The following is an 18,974-nucleotide window of genomic DNA, read 5'->3' as shown; positions in this document are numbered from 1 at the left end:
AATTTTATTAGAAGGGTCAGGTGAGATGCTTGCTATATTGTGACAGTACCTAAGAAATTGATAACCCAGAATATAATAGGCATCCAGTATATTTTCAGTGAATGGAAAAATTTCCATGCCCTTTATTCAGTATTAGGTTTATGGCCCTGAAATTTATGCATACACTACTTCAGTTGTCACTCCCCCCTTACCTGTGCATTTATTTCTTAGAAAAACTGAAGAATTTTATTCTCATCCACAATTAAAAGTCTTCATATAAAAGAGATTTACAGTTTGGGAAAAGAATTATGTATTTATTGCATCGTATTAACAATATATTTACTAAAATGTTTAGGATAAAATATCTAATTTTTGATTGAAAACATCTGTAAAATTTGAGCTAGGTCTCTTAAGAAAGTATCTTGAATTTCAAAGAGAAAACTGGCAAATTCTATTTTCCCTACCTCTCCCACATTTCTTACACACCGTCATCCCCATTACATCCCTGTGACCACAACTATTATACAACAAGACTTCCATTGTTCATAAATTTCCATTAAACAAATTGTCTGGTTATTCTGGCCTTTGGGAAAAGCTAGGAAACATAGTTAAATTCATAACTGAAGAGTTATTTTATGTTTAGCTAACCATTGATGAACCACTCTCTCTGCTCATAAGGCGGGAACGGATCACAGAGCTTCCATGGCGAGATAGCTGGTCACGGAACTCTGAGGCCATGAAATAATAGAGAATTGGATCCAAAAGACAGCAGAGACTGGCAAGGCACAGACAAAAAGGGTGGAAATAAAGTGTGCTTTGGACAATGGGACAACTACTAATGATGGTTTCCTTCACCATAGTGTAAAAAATAAAGTTAATATGGTAAGGAGTGAAGCAGATGAAAAAGACTGCAGCACACATAAAAACCATCCGCAGTGCTTTCTGCCGCTCACTGATTCCTTGGAAAGCCACTGGTGGCTGTCTCAGGGATATAATAGTTTTCCAAGTACACCATGCGATGATAACCACTGGGACAACAAATCCTGCCAGCTCAGCAACTGTAATCATTCCAACCAAAGCCACTGCATTCATTTTCTTATAACCAAGATCAGCAAAACAGGACTCAGTTTTGTTGCCTAAGTAGGTGCTTCTCAGAAGGGGAAATGGCAAGCAGGCAGTTCCCACGATGATCCAGATGGCAGCACTGATGCCCACATCATACCTACGTTTCCAGTTTCTGGCCCTAAAGGGCTTGAGGAGAAAGAAACATCTCTGAAGGCTGATGCACGTCAGGAAACAAATGCTTGCATACATGTTGAGATATTTCAGGTAGAAGCACAGTAGGCAAAGGGCCTTCTGGAAGGGCCAGTGGTGGCTGATATAATAGTAAATCCGGAGGGGTAAGGACAGTACATGAGCAAGATCAGCCACGGAGAGGTTGATCATGAAAATGATGGCTTTATTTTTTTTGCTGATGAAGCGGCACAGAACCCACAAAGCTGCACTGTTGGCCAGAAGACCAGGGATGAATATGAGGATGTAGGTGCCTGCATAGAGGGAGTTCTGAAATGTCACATTAGTAGCACTGCAGTCATTGCTGGTACTGTTGCTATCCATCTTGAATATTTCAGTATACTCATCAAGGTAAGCAGTGGAGTTATAATTCCTGCTTGATCAAAGAAAAAAAGAGTATAATGACTAAACAGTTCTATAGCCAAATCCAGATTCCTTTTTATACTTGAAGCGGCAGATTATTAGATTTAAAAAAGACCTGTGTTCAGATGAATTGACAGATGCTTAAAGAATATCTACTGATCAAAGGTCACCTAATGAATCAGGAAACCATGGGGCTGTCTTCAAACTGCCCTCCCAAATTGTCTAAGTTGTGTCATATAGGCAAGGATGTCCTAAAATACTTAGTTTCTTTTTCTTACCACAACAAAAAGGGTATGGCACTTCAGTCTGTTCCTTTTGCACCCAAATTTTTCCTGCCCCAAACCCTGTTCATGAACACTTGCAATGATAGAAATCCAACCTTACCTTTTACATCCCCTTTCTTCTCTTTTGGGTTCTGACTTCCTACCTTGGTACTACAGCACTTGAAAAATGACCCTGCATCTTTAGCCTACATTGCTAGTATGCTAGTTGAGTTTCAGGACTTGGGACCCCTATCTTCTTAACATTTTATCACAATAGCATAAGTGGTTCTCGTGCACATTGTCATTCTCTCTTGGCTTAGGTCTTTTTCCAATTTACATGAAAAGGATCATTAATACACAAATTCAGAATTTGAACTAGGAATTCCCTTTAGTGATCTGAAAAGGAAGAGACTAATTTTCTTGCTAAGAATTCTGTACTGGTATGACATCATGGACATAGTAGATTATCCAATGGACACAGTAAACATTGATTAGGGAAACAGTAAAATAGGCCACAAAATCATTTTTGGAAACAATTTAAAGCTTAATACATTTTTTTCATTAAAATAGTCATCATAAGAAGAAAAAAATGTGAATGTCCTTAATCTTATTTTATGTTTTAGTGCGTTTTTTATTATGTAATAAATATGGGACATGGGGAATATAAAGTAATCTTTAGGGCTTCTCAAGTCCTGGTCATAGATTTACGCAGGTTGCCTGCAAATAAAAGAGAGCAACAACTTTATTATTTTAGTTTAACACTCTTGTAGACTTTTAGATTGGAAAGAACATTTAAAAGATCATTTAATCCAGCCTTCATATAATACATAGAAGTAAGGCCAAAAGGGAGGCTTATTAAGGCCACAAAGCTACAAAACAGAAGATCTGGGACTTCAAATGGGAGTAGAAGATACCTAATCCTTATAAACACCCTTCTCTTCATTTGTTTTCCTCCCCAAAACAAATTTTTACAAACTTAGCTTCTGTTTATATTGCAAGCATGATTACTGAATTTAGGGCTAGAACTGGTATACAGTAGTGAAGTTGTTTCTTAGGTTAAATAACATTTTTGTTGTCTTCATTGTTTCTCTTCTGTTTTATTTTGTTTTAAGTACATTTACAAAACAAAGGAGTGTTTTGCTTTTAGATTCTCCTCATAAGTAACAGAATGACTTCCTGTATCACGTTTTAAGTCCTATTCCAGGAAATAGAAATGTGGATTAAAAGCAGAACCCCAAATGATTAGTTCACATATAAAAATGTCAACATTGTGAACTACCATTATTCTAAAGGGTACTTTCACTTTGTCTCCCCTAATATTTCATCCTTGCTACTTGACTTGTGATATATCCTAAAAAGTCATGCAGTCATCTTGCTTATGTATGTATAACTTTGAATAGAAGGTGAAGGGTTGTTCACAAGTGAAAATAATAAATAATTATCATGGTGTGACTATCAGCAATGTACCCCAGAATCTGCAATGAAAGTTTTCACTTTCTAACTTGCATTATCTAATTTCATTTTATAGCCATCATCAGAAGCAGGTACTACTATTATTACTTTTATATTGCAGATGAGGTAACTGAGGTTCAGAGAGAGGCAGTTAATTTTCTGGGGTAACAAACCTAGAAAATAGTAAAAATGAGATATATTATTATCCCTTATTTTCTCCAAAGTCTATGAGATTTCCACTACACCACTTTCTTCTCTCCGCTTAGGAGGGACTACTTAATAGAATGAGGCTCATGTCATCTGGGGGCACATTATAAAAGAACATTTCTAATCCCATAGTAGGAGCTTATAATATTATAACACTAGAATTACTCTAGTTAGGTTATTATAATATAACCAAATACCTGTCCCCACGAATATCACCCATCGCTCCTCAACACCCACTTCATTATTGACATTTTTGACATTTTTCTACTATTATCTATTATCCATGCAAAAACTGTGAGAAACCAAGGAAAGATTCATCAAGTGCACTACAATTCCAAGACCTGAGAACAACTCACACCCACCCAAATAACACTTCCACTTTTGTACTGTACAGACATGAGTATTTGTTCCTGATTCACTGGTGTAGAAAGTTTCACTTACTAAAGAGAGATGTTCCATCCACACCCATGTGTTAAATAACAGAAACCAATTAAGCCAGAACAGCAAGCTAGAAATCAAGTTCAGACCTTTTGAGTGGGTGGGGCAGTGGGGAGGTTATGTCTCTGCAATTCACAGTTTATTGCGATCTTAGAGATTTGCATGGTCCACTTTCCAAAATCTCTTCTCCAGACTGAAAGGAAGATAGGAAGGTTTTGCCAAATCTGGTGCCAAATTTTGTGACAATTAAATGTAAAATTCCCATTGTAGGGTGAAGCTCGGGGAATTTGGTTTGGGTAGGGAAGAAATATAAACCTCATGGAGCCCTGGGTGTTATACACAAACAATCATGGGACACTACATCAAAAACTAATGATGTACTTACTGTATGGTGATTAACATAACATAATAAAAAAAGAAATATAAGCTCTCTCAGGAAATATTTAGCTTGCTGTGGAAAATCTGTGACATTTCTGAAATTTAAGAAAGGAGAACAACCTAAGAAGCCACTAATAGAAAAATACTGAATAGAAGGGCTAAGGTTGGAGTACCTTCCTTCTCTTTCTTTGCTTCTGCCACTGTTTCTCTCTCTGTTGTTGACTATTTCTAGTTGGCTTGTGCCACCTATGTTGCCAATTTTTCTCCCCTTCAACCTAGATACATCTTTGGTTCCTGTCTCAAAAAATGTGTAAGATTGGTGACTCACTCCTGAGTCTGATCTCCCTTCTCAGTAAGTGTCATGACTCTCCTCCCAGACACTCAAGCTGAAAAGTGGGGATTTAGCTAACCCCTATCACTACATTTCTTCCATATCCAGTCAGAAACCAGGTGGTTCTTCCTTTGAAATATCTCTCCAATCCAAATATATTTCTACTGCTGTCATCCTAACATAGGCCACCATCACCTTTCTTCTTGACTACTGAAACAGATTGATTTACCATACTCCCCACACTCCAGTCATAACCTCTGCAGTCCATTCCCCATACTGTGTCTAGCACTAACATTAATTTTCACTACCATTTATTGAGGGCTACCATTTATTTACAGGCTAAGCACGCTTCATGTATTATCTCATTAATCCTCATAGCGGTGCTATGATTATCTCCATATCACTGGTGAGGAAACTGAGACAAAAAAAATTAAATAAGTTGCAGCAAAGTCACAAAACTTGCTTTGTGTAGAGGTAGTATGTTGGAATTGGAGTCTATGCTTGTTTCCATACTTTCTTACTTTTGTTGTGGCACTTATTAACTCTTTCTAACACTTTCTATACTGTAGCCCAAATAAACTTTCTTTGAAAAGTTTATTATTCTCCTCCCTAAAATCCTTTGCTGGCCCTCTATTATATGAAGGCCAAACTTTTCACCATGTCTCCTGTGTCCTTCAACATCACTTCATTCCATTCCATTTTCTTCCTCATTCTCTATGTTTCAACTACACTGAGATGTTTTCAGTTTCTAGACCAAGCTAATATTTTTTCCTGGTGAAGGTCTCTGCACATTTTTTCTCTGTCTGGAGTTATCTCCCCCCAGGTCTTCACATGTCTGGTTCCTTTTAATCTCAGTTTGCAGGTCAGAAAGACCTTCACTACCAGTGCTATCTAGGTAAACCTGCACATCATTATATATTCTCATGCTCTGTCCCTTCCTTCATAGCATCAACATTTATAATTTAAATGTGTGTTTACTTGTCTGTTGGATTTTTCACCCATTGTGCCATTAGATTCATTCGTGTCAAAACAAGATATGTTATGTTAATCACCATATAGCTAGGACAGCCGGCTACTTAAGAATCACTCATGGAGAATTTGCGTGATGGATTGGCAGTAGTTTAAAGTCCCTGTTTGGAAGCATTAAACAAAAATGCAAACTTGGATGTGTTACCTAATACATTGCTTCTGCTTTCTATTTCCCTATGATGTTGTCTCCTTATTTGCGTTATTATCATCAGTATTCCTTACACCTACCCTTTTCAACTTAGAGAATTCATACCTGTAGAGCTTGAGAAAAATGCAAAATAATTAATTTAGAAATAACAAGCGGTCAGATATATCCTATGGGTAGAAACTAGCACCATTCAAAGTCTCAGAGTATCATTAAGACTATTATCTGGACTTCATGAAGAAGTTAGTCCTTATTGTCTACTTCTAAGAGCACTCAACCCTTTATTTTTCTTGGCTGCCATTCTGCAGAGGGTAAAACTGCTTCATCTCATCAGCAAATAACTTCTTACTTGCCCATGCATAGGAACTGAAAGGAGAGTGAAAATGTTCCATCTCTAGTCACCAAAGCTCTCCATACATTAAAAGTAAGCATAAAGGAAAAGATAACTCTATTTAGGTTTTTATTTCCCCTGGCTTTTTGAGGACTCTGGCTGCCTTAATCAACATATATTTAATACATGCAATCTTATAAACTCTGTGCTAGGGTAGGCCCTGTAGCAAATACAGAACTATCTGCCATAATCTCTGTCCCTGAGAAGCTTCTGGTCTGGTGGGGGAAATACTTTTAAAATCTCCAACATCATAATCAGTGCATGACAAGAACCATGGTAAATGGCATAAGTGATAAGAAATCCTCATATTATCATAGCATCATCCCTCTAAGGTAAGTGAGACAATACCAGTAACTACCCCACCATAGTGTTTAATTGACAAAGAGATGCATTCATGAACAATTAAATACCTTGTTCAAGGTCACCTAGGAATAACATGATTGAAATAAGACCAGGAGTCGGAATTGTGGGCCTCTTAATGCTCTTTTTGCAATGTCAGTCTGCTTCTATTAAATTCTGAAATATAGAGCACCTCAATCCAGAAGAAATGGCACTTGTTCCAAGTCATCTGCATTTTCTTATTGGTCCCTGTAGGGACAGGGTTGGAAAGAAAAAATAGAAATGGTGCCTGAGGAAGAGATAAAGTTAACTTACTTTGCCTGAAGTATAAATTTAAATCCTAAAAAACCTTTTTTTTTTAAAGATTTTATTTTTTTGACAGACAGAGATCTCAAGTAGGCAGACAGGCAGGCGGAGGGAGAGAGGAGGAAGCAGGCTCCCTGCTGAGCAGAGACCCCCCCCCCCCCCGATGTGGGGCTTGATCCCAGGACCCTGGGATCATGACCTGAGCCGAAGGCAGAGGCTTTAAGTTACTGAGCTACCCAGGTGCCCCCCTAATAACCCTTTAAAGTTTTGGTCAAGTTTCATCTTTTCAAGGAAACCTGCACTGAGTATCACCAATGCCATTCATCTGGGATTCAGTGGATTATGATTTCATACAGCAAATTAAAAGTATGCTACATGCATCTAGTATGTTGATTGCTAAGAATGTTGGAGTGAGGTGGGAAATTTCATAGAAGGATAATGCCTGATTGTTGTCCTCAAAATGTTTATAGTTTTTTAAGAGAGATAGATATAAGAAAAATTACCCATAACAGATTTTTCAAACCTGCTATGAAAGAGATAATGAAGTTTCTATGGGAGTAGAAATTAATACTGCACAAAAGAGGAGGATTGGAAGTTCAACTTAAAGGTAAATCCATTTTCAACAAGCAGTTTGGGTGGGCAGGATACAAGAGAAGAAATAGTAGAAGAATGTCAGCAATGAATAGACAGCATTCAAATATCCTGAGGTTAACAAATGATCTATAGAAAGCAACAGCAGGTGTTCTAGTATAGCTGGAAAACAGAGTGAGATGCTGGGGAAGATGGAATGAGAAGTAAGAATGGGAGAAGGTAGCAAAATGAAAAAGAAACTTAAAAAGTAGATGCAGCCCAGTCATGGAGGGTTTTATGGGGAATCATTGAAGGATTCCAGGAAGATATGTCATATTACCATGCTGATGTTTTAAAACAATCACCCTGGCAGAAGTGTAGAAGATGAATTGGGTAGTGTAGAAAATGGGACACAAGAGACAGGAAGTCTATATCAGCTGGAAGTTTGTAGAGTGACTGACAGTTTCGTTTGTCTAAGACTGGGGGTTTCCTGAGATATAGAATTTTTAGTGCTAAAACTATGAAAATCTAAGGAAATAGCACAGTTGGTTACCCTACTGGTGCAACAGTTGAGGTAACAACAAAAACAACAAACTTGGCAAGGCAGGAATAATAGAATTTCAAGTAAAAATCATGTTTGAAAATAGCCAGTTTGGAACACCATTTGACTGAGGAGTCAAAGATACATTCAGTTATAGAATGTGTGAAAATTTATAAAAGATATCAGTTTTGCACTTTTTCAAAGCTCCTTCAGATTACCCTTAATACAGGATTTTTCAAATTTGCACTCTTTGCCAAACCTCATCAATTCTTTTTTTTTTTTTTTTTCTTTTCGGTATAACAGTATTCATTGTTTTTGCACCACATCCAGTGCTCCATGCAATCCATGCCCTCTCTAATACCCCCCACCTGATTCCCCCAACCTCCCACCCCCTGCCCCTTCAAAACCCTCAGATTATTTTTCAGAGTCCATAGTCTTTCATGGTTCACCTCCCCTTCCAATTTCCCTCAACTCCCTTCTCCTCTCCATCTCCCCTTGTCCTCCATGTTATTTGTTATGCTCCACAAATAAGTGAAACCATTTGATAATTGACTCTCTCTGCTTGACTTATTTCACTCAGCATAATCTTTCAGTCCCGTCCATGTTGCTACAAAAGTTGGGTATTCATCCTTTCTGATGGAGGCCTAATACTCCATAGTGTATATGGACCAGATCTTCCTTATCCATTCGTCTGTTGAAGGGCATCTTGGTTCTTTCCACAGTTTGGCAACCATGACCATTGCTGCTATAAACATAGGGGCCTAGATGGCCCTTCTTTTCACTACATCTGTATCTTTGGGGTAAATACCCAGTAGTGCAATTGCAGGGTCAAAGTAGAGCTTCCTTAAACCTCATCAATTCTTGACTCTCTAACATTATAATTAAGTTTCACCATACTAGCTTGCATCATACACTCCTAGAGACTTTGAGTATGTAAATCCCTCCAATTCTGATGGTCCAACCCAGCACCCACCCTTATCCTACTTCCTCCCTTACTCAGCCTATAGTAAATGGTTAAACCAACTACTCTCACACATGAAACCTCAACTTCCTTGTTCATCATTCTTCTGCTGTACCAGACTAGCAATGCCTTAATCCCAGATCAAGTCCACAATTCATTTTCTTTCTTACAATCCAAACTGCTGAATGATCCTATTAAAAATACTAGGCCTTATTTGGAATGACAACACTAGAAATTTATGATCTCCAGCCTATGATTTTTTTTCTCCATTATGTTTTTCCATTTTCATGGTGGCCATTCAGCACCTTTATAACTCACTGAAACTTTTTCTCTCCTACTCTGTCATCCCCCACCTTTCTTGGCAGAGTGTTTTTTAAGTTTTTATTTAAATTCTAGTTATTTAACATAAAATATAATATTAGTTTCAGGTGTAAAATATAGTAATTCAGCACTTCCATATAACACACAGTGCTCATCACACAAAGTGCACTCCTTAATCCCCATTGTCTACTTTATTCATCTCCCCACCCACCTCCATTCTAGTAACGATCACTTTGTCTTCTATAGTTAGGAGTCTGTTTCTTGATTTGTCTCTCTGTTGTTGCCTTTGTTCATTTGTTTTCTTTCTTAAATTCAACATATGAGTGAAATCATACTGTATTTCTTTCTCTAATTTATTTTGCTTAGTATTATACTCTCTAGCTCCATCCATGTCATTGTAAATGGCAAGATTTCATTCTTTTTTATAGCTGACTAATATCCCATAGTGTGTATTGTGTGTGTGTGTGTGTGTGTGTGTGTGTGTGTGTATCACATCTTTATCCATCCATGAGTTGATGTATGTTTGCACTGTTTCTATAATTTGGCAATGGTAGATAATGCTGCTGTAAATATCTGGATGCATGTATCCTTTTGAATTAGTATTTTTGTATTCTTTGGGTAAATTCCCAGTAATGCAATCGCTGGGTCATATGGTAGTTCAATTTATAACTTTTTGAGAAACCTCCATACTGTTATCCAGAGTGGCTGCCCCAGTTTGCATTCCCAACAACTAACTCTTCAGCAGAAAGTCTTAACTTCTCAAATCACAGAAAAAATTTAGGTTATTGGGTGAGAAGCAACTTAATTTTATCTACTGTCTACCCCCAACACAAATAATCTTAAGTATAGCTACATCTTTCTTACTTCTCAACACAACTACCTTTCCTGTTGCTCAAGATGAATTCCCATATCTTTTATTAATTGTTCCCTTTTCTCTAGGGATCCTCTTTTATTAATTGTTCCCTTTTCTCTAGATCATCATGCTCTTCTCCTTTCTCAGTTGGATCTTTTTCATTAAGTCTCACCAAACTCCAAAATAATTCTTCTCTTGTGCATTCATCTTATTCTATGTCTTTGTACTTTCTTCTGTTGTTTCTTCTTATTTTTTTATTAATTTTCAATTTTATTTCCAATATCGTTAACATACAGTTTTATATTAGCTTCTGGTGTATAATATAGTGAATCAACAATTCTATACATTACTCAAAATACTTGTTTACACTGAATGTTTCCTTTTCTTCACTCTCTATTCTTTATGCACTTCAAGGTGGTTTATATACCCTTACAACCTCACTGAAACTGTTAGCAAAAGTGACAAGTGGCCATCATGTTGCTAAATCATGCAGGGCTTCTTAGCTGCCCTGGACACAGTCTGACCACTTCCATCTTTTTGCAAAGTTCTCTTCCTTTGGCTTTCAAACAAGAATTTCTTAATTCACCTCTTAGCTATTTGTCCATTTATACTGAGTTTCTCTCATGGTTTCTTTTATTTTTTTTCACATCCTTTAAATATTTGTTTTCCCTGGGTCTGCATCTTCTCTTCTTATTCATCATCTTCATGCTGAGTAACATCACCTACCTTAATGGCTTATTCCCTGACATTTTACTTATCTGCCACTATCTATCAGACTTCATAGAATAATCTTAGACTCCTACTCTCTCATTTAATTAACCATGTTTTCTCTCCCTCCCTCACCGTCACACTCTCTCTTCCCTCTCTGAGTTATTGAAACACTCACTAACTGATCCATTTCCCTTGAAGACTGCCCTGTTAAAATCTATTATCTACTCTGCTGTCAAAATAATGTATTAAAAATGCAAGTTGGGGCTACCATGTCACGATAGAAATTCCTTTAACAATATACTCACTGCATTATATCAAATGTTTCTGTTTATATCCATGTTTCTGACTAAAATGTGAGCACTTTGAAGGCAAAAAACACATCTCACTCATTTTTAAATCACTAGAATCTAACAGAATGACTGGCACATAGTCATTCAGTAAATACCTTTAACTGAAAAAATACTCTGCTTTATGACAACTCATATTGTTTAACTATATATGGATCTCTCTACATTGGATTGTGAGGTCAGAGGTCATACTCTAAATTTCTTTATTTCTTTCTCTCTAACTCTAGAACAAGGCTAAACATACAACACTCTTAAAAGAATTAATTTTAACTGGCACATGTAGGAATTAATTGCAAGGACTTAATTTCATTGTTGTACACTCAACTCAGCTAACCAAAACCATACTGACAATAATGTCCAGGAAAAATTATAACCTGCGAAAATACCACATCCTCAGCATATATTTTAGCCCTTTGCTCTGCAGATGTGAGCCACCTAGGTAGAGATAAGAGCAGAATGTTATGTGCCTCTAACACCACCCTTATAGAAGTAAATGCCTCTTGGTCATTCCAGTCCAGGTTACCTATTGCTTACACCAAGGGCCAGGGCCATGGTAGGAGATGCCTCTTCTTTTACAAGAGGGACCTGATGACAGAAGCCAACCCCAAAAGGGAAGATTCTTCCTAGACCCTGTCTCAGAAGCCAATATTTTACTCTTCCTCAGGGTTCTCTCTCAACTTTCATCTTTTCCTTGCCCTGGGAAACCCTATTATGACATCTCCTCCTTTGTACACATATAGTACTTTTATATAGACTTATAGCCTCCATATAAAATGTAGTCTCTCTGACAGAGGACTTAGACTTTTATATTCCTCACTTTGCTTAGCAGAAGGTTAGGCATGTGATGTGGTAAGTGTTCAGTTTGTTTACATTAATTTGCAAAGTCAAGAATATGGAGAATAAGCACATATTGGTTGGGCTTTAGGCAGCTTTACTTCTAATATCTTTACCATGAGCTACTCTCACAATCAACAGTCATAGTTTCCTCTGCTACTGAATATATGGTCAAGGCAAGGATAATAAGGCTGGAGTCTAATAAATCTGGATGCCTAAGAATTCCAAAGCATGACACCCTAGATTTTTATTTAAAATCCAACAGGAACCCCAAAATCTTAAGTAGGAATATGGTCATTAATCTTTAACTTTATGGAAATAACTAAATTTTTTCACAGAAAATAAAAGTATGCCATGTATTTAAATCTAACTCAGTGGAGCTGAGTCCAAAAACTTGAGAGGTACCAATATCATCTAACCGAAGGTAGCTTTGCTTCCTAATGCCTAAATGCTGTGATTTTACAAAGGTACAACCAATGTGAAATTATATTATCATGTCATTGCAATTTGTACCAGACTTCTAAGTTTCAGTGAAGTGTTAAGTCCAAGAAGTTTCCACATGCATCCTGTTAGTCCAAGTGTTATTCATATATTACTTTTAATCCTTGTAAGAGCTCTGAGGAAATTAATATTATACTATTTTTACAGATCAGAAAATGGAGGCTCAGCAGGATTAACTTTCTTTCTCAAAGTCAGCTATTATGATTTCCATTGTAATAAGGTGTTTATGAGCAGAGAATGCTAAAACTCTTCTGATACAAACAACTTTTTGCACAAATAAGAATTTATTTTAAAGTGGCATTTCTATGGATAAGAGTGTTCATCAAAGATGAAGCTATTCTCAGTTCTAGTTCTAGCCATTTTATATCTTTGCATATATGGCAAATGACTGCCCACCAAGTGTCAGGGTAGTATTGCATCAAAACCAAGGATTTGGGGGGAGTTTTGCCTATGAACTCAAACCATAACAGATCTGTGAACATAGTACTGGGACAATTTCTTTATAACAGTAGCAAGCTCAATATTTGCTGTAGGTTGGGGAAGACTTAAAAGCAGTAGGATATATTGAAAAGAGTACTGGATTTGGAGCTAAGACATTTAGATTCTAGTTAACTATTAGATTGTTCTTTGTGTTGTTCTGCTAAACCTCTTCCCTTGTGTGGTTTTCATTTGCCTCATTATTAAAATAAGACAGTTTGAACTAGATGATTTTTAACTCCTTTCCAGCCCTAACTTGCTATGATTTTATGGGCATGGCCCCTTTCAAACACTGCCTCTAAATAATACTACCAGCACTGACCCGGTCATCATTAATGCAGCAACCACCATTTCAACCCATCTACTGATTTATACTTTACAAACAATTACTACACATATAATTACTGTTAATCTTTAGTAAAGGTATGTATTATGAATAATCAGGCTATAGAATATCATCCCTGTCTCACAGATCAGAAAACTGAGGCTAAAAGTGTGACCTTATTTACCCAAAGACATAAGGTTAGCAAGTGGCAGAGTGAGGGGAGTGAAACCTAAGCTACTGGCATCAAGGTGATTGCTCTTTTCCTATACAACTCAACAAATCTTCACTCTCTCAGTCCTCCCCTTCTTTTCACCCCTCAGCATTAAGTCATTAATAACATGAAGTGAACATGTTTACCAAATTTGCTTCTCTTATTTTCTTTGATAATAGGGCAGTATGTGGGGTTGTCATCTTTGGAGGAGAGGGGAAAATCAATATGGAAAGTTTTCTGAGGGGTGCCCTCCCACTCTCCACGGGACAGCTTTTACAAGCCATTTGGAAACCTAACTTGATTTGTTTTACTTGAACATTTTTTTTCTTTAAGCCATGAAATTCTCACATGTATTACCTAAGCCAATCTCACCATGAACATGGTGTCCTTCATTCAATCACTCACAATCACAGCCAAAAAAGAACAACTGGAATTTGGAACTCTGTTATTTCCTGAATTGATTAGAATAAACTCTAAATCACTTACTTGATATTAGAAATGCTAAGATTTGGATATACTCTGTAAGTCTAGACATTTTTTCTATAAATTAGAGGAAGTGAAAATTATTTTTCTCCCAAAAATGAGTTAAAGAAATTATACTGTTCACAAACAAAATCTTAAATGCTTGAATTTAATTTCCCTGCATGCATCTTTATTAGATTTTTAATCATTTAGGAAAGAGGCCTAATTAGATACCATTTTTGCAGTTGGGGCAGTATTTTGGAGGTGGAAAGAATCAGGTTCTTTAGGCAGTACTGGGGTCATATCTTAACTCATTTATCAGCTGACTAGCCTGAAGCAACTTTTTCATATCTCTGGGCTTCAGTTTCCTCATTTATAAAAGTAAGATCATAGTCTTTGCAACATAGATTGCTGTAAAGATTAAATGGAAAATGTACAAAAAATGACCTATTTTCATGTCTGGTATACAGTGACATTAAATAAATGTTAGCTCATTTCCCCTTTACTTGTACAGAAAGTAATCTCCATAGGTTTTTGGTTGGATCCTGTACTTCTCTGGGTTTAGAAAATCCCCCAAAATGTATAGTTGTGAGAGATGGCTAAAATAATTCTTAAAGTGGAAGCCTGGAAAGGATGTGTTATTTGAAAAAAGAATATTCTTTATTATAGTAAATATATTTGGGAATCAAAATCATTGTTCCTATAATAGAAACTATTGAAAGTACAGATCTATAAAATCTTTGTAGTTGTTTCACACATAGTTCTCAGAAAATGTCAATGTAATGGGTAAGTTTTTCAGGGAATTCCGGGTCTGGTTCCTAGGGAAGCAAGTCCACAATAACCTTGTAGTGACATTTTTAGGTCTCTCAAAGGGAACTCTGGTTTTAAAAGATTGAGAAATAGTGATTGGGTGACAATGTCATTGTGGAAATCAGATTTCAGAGCTATTTCCCTTGCTTGTTGTTTGTGTTTTTCATTTTAAAAAAAGGAAATTACTTACAAAAAAAAAAAAAAACTTGTCTGTGATCTAAAAGTTAAGTCATCATGATAACATTATTCTGAAAGAAATATAATGGCCTCGACAAAGTTTACTGGGTTCCACTTATGATCTAGATTATATTTCCAGAAAGTTCCCTCTGGTTATATTTTCATGTTATAGCCCTATTACTTACTGCTTAATGATACATAACTCTTCTCAGGTCCTAGGAGCCCACAGTCGAGTCACTGCATTGTTACAAAGAAAAGTAAAGACTATTCTAACTGTCCCACTTATTACAGTTAAGAATATGGAGATCTACAAAAATAAAACAACTTACCAAAGGCTATACAGTGAGCTGCTAGCAAAACTTGAACTAGGACAGAAAAATTTTTGATTCTGTGTTTATTGATCCATGTACTTCATTACTCTGCCTGTGATACATACAAACCAATACTAGGTGAAAAACTTCTTTGTAAAAGGAATCTGGATGTAAGCAGACTTCTTGACCAAAAGTTTTATAATAAATCACAGACTCTCTACCAGTCATTGCCCTGACTATTGGAACTCTTAGAATGGTTTCACAACAGACAGCTCTGCTCTCTTTGCTTGAACTGTGCCTGAAGGGTAGAAACTGCCCTATTAGGATATCAGTTGACTTACCTTAAACACAACTGGCCATGAAAAGCCACCCCAAATCTCCCAGAAGTAGGCTTACTCATTTTTTAGCCTTATGCTCCACCACTGCCAGGGTTTGAGCAATCTGTACAACATGAACTCAATGACTTCCCTGGTTAAGTTTCAATAGGAACTGATTTTAACTAAAAAGGACCTATGTTCAACCTTTGTATGCAAAGACAATTACCTGAATGCATTACTTGATTCTTGGTACAATTCAGTCATTTCCCACCTCCGTATATCAACATACCACCTACTTCAGCAGTGAATAATTTTACTGTGTCACAACCAATAAGTGATAAACTCCTTAATTAATAGAAATCGCCATGACATCCTGCATCCATTTAAGCAATCAAAATAAAAATTTCTCCACTGGTAGGATCTTTGGGAGTGTGACTACTCCCCACCAAAATTACAACAAAGCTTATTGTTTTATTCAGAATCATCTTGGTACCAATAGGCACAGCACAGCCCACCTTTAAGGATTCCCCAACAGAAGTTTCCTTTTGACTCGGTCATCTTGACTCATAACCAGAGAGGTTGCTAGTACTCAGAGTAATAAGAAAAATAATCACTTGAAAGATAGGTGCCTCTCTAGGGCTTTGCTAACCAGTAGGGCTAAACTTGGGTCAACAAAGCAACTTATAAAAGATCAAGAAACACCTCTGAACACACTCTTAAATCATTTGTCTTTACTTTCACATTGGTCTGAAATCAAGTGTCTTTACTTCATTGACTCTCAATTTCCCCATCTGTATTGTGCTGGATTTGAATCTCTAAGAGCTCTTTCAACTCCAAAATCTGTGTTCGGATTCCTTTTACCCTAAAAGAACTTACTATTTCTGTATATGTAAAAACTAAACTTACCAAGCCAAGAAGCTTATACACAAACTTTTCCTTCATTATGAAACTAGATAAATTATAGAGAGAAAAAATTCATAATACTCTTTTTCTGGCTGAATATGCCAAGTTGTCCCAATAAATCTCACAAAACTGTATTTGTTTATTATTAACATTTTTTGCTATCTTCCCGGGTTGATGGAGAAACAAAGAGCCCTCATCAAAAAGTGAGCTGCATGGCATACTCTATGCTCCTTGAGTAATGGCAGTGACTAATGGCATTAACTGACTTTGTTGTACTCTAGTTAGAGTCAAGGGCAATCAGCATTGATCCTGCTATAAGAAGTCTGAAAAGAGAAACCAGGGACCATTTTAAATTTGGTCAATGGTCTCACATCTTCCTCGATCCTGGATCTTCATGCCCCCACCAGTCTTCCCACATTGAACAATCAATTCCCAGATACTGGTCTATAACTTACCCTGGAGCCTTGTCAGGATTAGCACTCTTGTTTCTTTGCAGGGAGCTGAGGGTGAAAGAGCTTAACTCTGGGTGGCACAGATCCTGCTGATAACTGACAAATTTGTTGTTGAAAGAGGAAGTTGAGTTCATTTGGTGTCTCACCACAGAAACCTTATTTGCACAAACCAAAGGTAAGTCCCTTGAGCAGATGACAGTACTGAAGTTTTATTTCATTTGTACAGAGAAATTCAAAGGAAATGGAGCCCAAGTTTGTGCAAAATCATATAATAACTGCATACTAGCCTTCTTCACTGTTCTTCACCTTATCTCCTTCCACCAAAATATCCCTGTCTATCTGGCACACTAGAATCTCTATGGAAAGATAGAATTTTGAGGCGAAATATGAAGAGAGTTTACTTTAGAACAAGAAAGTTGCAACTTCTTCAAGCCTGAGGTCACAGTGTGAGGAAACCTCAAAAATCTAAGACAGAATTAACAGCAGTAAAACCACCTTTGCTACATTCTTCCCTCACCATGAAGGCTCTTCCCTCAACCTCTAATCCCATAATTTAATGTGTATGTTAGTTATTTTTGTTGATGGTTTATCCCCTGTGTATACTACAAACTGATTGAGGGCAAAGATCATTTTTGACTCTTATCTGTATTCCCAATTAGTCTAGCACAAAGACTTTTTGTGTTTATTGAATGAATAAGTGAAGTAATGAATGAAAAAAACTAAATGCATGAATAAATAAATAAATAAATATTGCTGATTACAGAATCTTTCTCAGTGTACTAAGATTGTGGTCTTCATGTATAATGTTTATGGGGCTTCGTAAGTATGCAAATAAATAAAAAAATATACACCTGTGGATTATAATGTTCCAAGTCTGAAAGTAGTTATGAAAAAAACAAGACTTGCAAAGCATACAAACCTCTGTTTACATGTAAGAGAACCACATTCAGAACCCAGGGCCAAGAGTTGCAAAGAGCCTTCTGGGTAATAACCATAGCAAAGAGAAAACAAGAAAGTACAGTGGGTTAAGTCGAAAAGTAGTACTTTAATTTATAGATTAAAATAAATTTTAAAAAGTGGATGACAACATTTTTGTAGACTAGACATTTTGTCAAACTAGATCTGCAGCAAACTCTCCTTATAAAACCAGAACCATTCAAGAACTAGATGAAACCATGACTAACACTCAGAGATTTCTAATATAAATTTTAAGGTTATTAAAAGTTAGAAAAGATACACTTTCAGCACTAGAAACTAATAATTGAACTGCTTTATGAAAATACCATGACTTGTGAGGACTGTCAAAAGGAAAGGATACCTATCCTGGCTGAGGTATATCAAATGAAATATGCTTAACCTTGCAATTCCCTTCTTAATTCTGACTTCATATATTTACCCAGCTTGAACCTGTTGTTAATTTAGTTTTCTGACTTCTCCAACTAAAAGAATACACTGACAGTCCAACACACATTTCAGTCCTCTTGGCAGTTCTGTTTCTCAGTATAAATTATTAAGTTGGCTTCCTCATAAAAAAAATCCATTCTTTGTGAATTTGAGCCTACAGTGTGAGCCAGTTTTCCTGAGGTCTGATTATTTTCTGGACAAAGAAAGTTCCAGACTTGTTGAGCTTTAAAGCCAAACCCTGAGACAGTAAGAGAAAAAGATCCCTTTTCTGATAATTAGCTATTGTCACCTCCCGCCTTCATTTCACAGTAAAAAACTTAACATTGCTGAGAAAACCAGCCAGCTTACCTCATTTCTCTTTTGCATGCAAGTATCTCTCTTTTCATTGGTCCTAAAAAGGGAACAGAAAGTTGCTCAGAAGTCAGTGACCCAGTTTAGGCAAAGACAAATACAACTGAGATAAAGCTTTGAGTATTAATTAAAAGGAGTAAATCTGAGGATAAACCAAAAAAGCTGATAATTGAAATATCTCCAATTAACTTTTAGAAGAAAGTTTTTGGTTATTTAATAAC

At 36.6% G+C, this 18,974-nt stretch overlaps 1 protein-coding gene across 3 annotated transcripts; it reads right to left on the bottom strand.

Annotated features, from left to right (window-relative positions):
* Positions 1 to 89: 89 nt before the first annotated feature.
* Positions 90 to 17,136, bottom strand: LOC131821710 (putative P2Y purinoceptor 10). 3 transcript variants are annotated; one of them, XM_059157986.1, is made up of 3 exons: positions 17,002 to 17,083; positions 6,680 to 6,857; positions 90 to 1,645 (listed from the first exon to the last, which is right to left on the bottom strand). In XM_059157986.1, the coding sequence occupies exon 3, from the start codon at positions 1,594 to 1,596 to the stop codon at positions 619 to 621; it is 978 nt and encodes a 325-aa protein (XP_059013969.1). In that variant the 5' UTR covers positions 1,597 to 1,645; positions 6,680 to 6,857; positions 17,002 to 17,083; the 3' UTR covers positions 90 to 618. The 3 variants fall into 3 exon arrangements, with proteins under 3 accessions (XP_059013969.1, XP_059013967.1, XP_059013968.1); XM_059157984.1 differs by lacking the exon at positions 6,680 to 6,857 and having other exon boundaries at positions 90 to 1,648; positions 17,002 to 17,136; XM_059157985.1 differs by lacking the exon at positions 6,680 to 6,857 and having other exon boundaries at positions 17,002 to 17,136.
* Positions 17,137 to 18,974: the final 1,838 nt, after the last annotated feature.

Source organism: Mustela lutreola, chromosome X (assembly GCF_030435805.1).
Source record: "Mustela lutreola isolate mMusLut2 chromosome X, mMusLut2.pri, whole genome shotgun sequence".
Lineage (NCBI taxonomy): Eukaryota > Metazoa > Chordata > Mammalia > Carnivora > Mustelidae > Mustela > Mustela lutreola.
This window is presented reverse-complemented; position numbering and strand designations above follow the sequence as displayed.